Genomic DNA, 799 nt, shown 5'->3' with positions numbered 1-799 from the left:
CTGTGAGCATCAGACATTCGGCAGACATAGTTTGGACGACCGAGGGTAAGTGATTGATGATAGTCTTCTGTAGAGTAGGGTGGGCTAAAGGCAAGGAATGTACGCAGGCGGGAAAGAATGCATCATTGTTACACTCTCCTTGGAGCTTCGAGAAGTGATGAGTCAGTGAGCCCATCCACACAGCGATGCTGGCGATCTCCTCGCTAGTTGTAGCCTTCTCGATATCGTTTGCAAGCCTCAGAGCAATCTTACCCTCCTGAGCGTGAAAGACCGAGCGTCCGCAACGGAAGTGGCTGAGTGTCAGAGCCAACAACAATAACAGCAACATCAACAACATCAACATCAACAACATCAACATCAACAACAGCAACAACAACAACAACAACAGCAACAGCAACATCAACAACAACAATAACAGCAACAGCACCACCACCAACAACAACAACAACAACAACAACAACAACAACAACAACGACCACAACAGCGACAACAGCAACAACAACAACAACAACAACAACAACAACAACAACAACCACAACAACCACAACTAGTAACAACTGGGCCTACAAGCTCGGAGTCTCTCATCTTGACCCTAGCCATTGATTGCAACAAGATAGCTACAGCCTCGTAGGGCATGGTGAGGATCCAAAAGCGACACTTGCGTAATAAAGCCTGAGAATACAGCACTGATCATTAGACATGATTAGTAGCTCCATCACTTCATAACAGTATTTCCCATCATACTTCAATGTAGCCAACCCTGAGAATATCTCCACCACGTTGGACGAAGTAACAACAG

At 45.8% G+C, this 799-nt stretch overlaps 1 protein-coding gene across 1 annotated transcript; it reads right to left on the bottom strand.

Annotated features, from left to right (window-relative positions):
* Positions 1 to 248: 248 nt before the first annotated feature.
* Pmar_PMAR028125 (conserved hypothetical protein) lies at positions 249 to 563 on the bottom strand (the record flags this gene model as incomplete). Its single annotated transcript, XM_002785093.1, has 1 exon — positions 249 to 563. A coding segment is annotated over one exon (315 nt), but the record flags the coding sequence as incomplete, so codon positions are not given.
* Between the last annotated feature and the right edge of the window lie 236 nt (positions 564 to 799).

This window comes from Perkinsus marinus (assembly GCF_000006405.1).
Source record: "Perkinsus marinus ATCC 50983 genomic scaffold scf_1104296933978, whole genome shotgun sequence".
NCBI lineage: Eukaryota > Perkinsozoa > Perkinsida > Perkinsidae > Perkinsus > Perkinsus marinus.
Note: the sequence above shows the minus strand (reverse complement) of the source record. Positions and strands in the feature narration are given on the sequence as shown.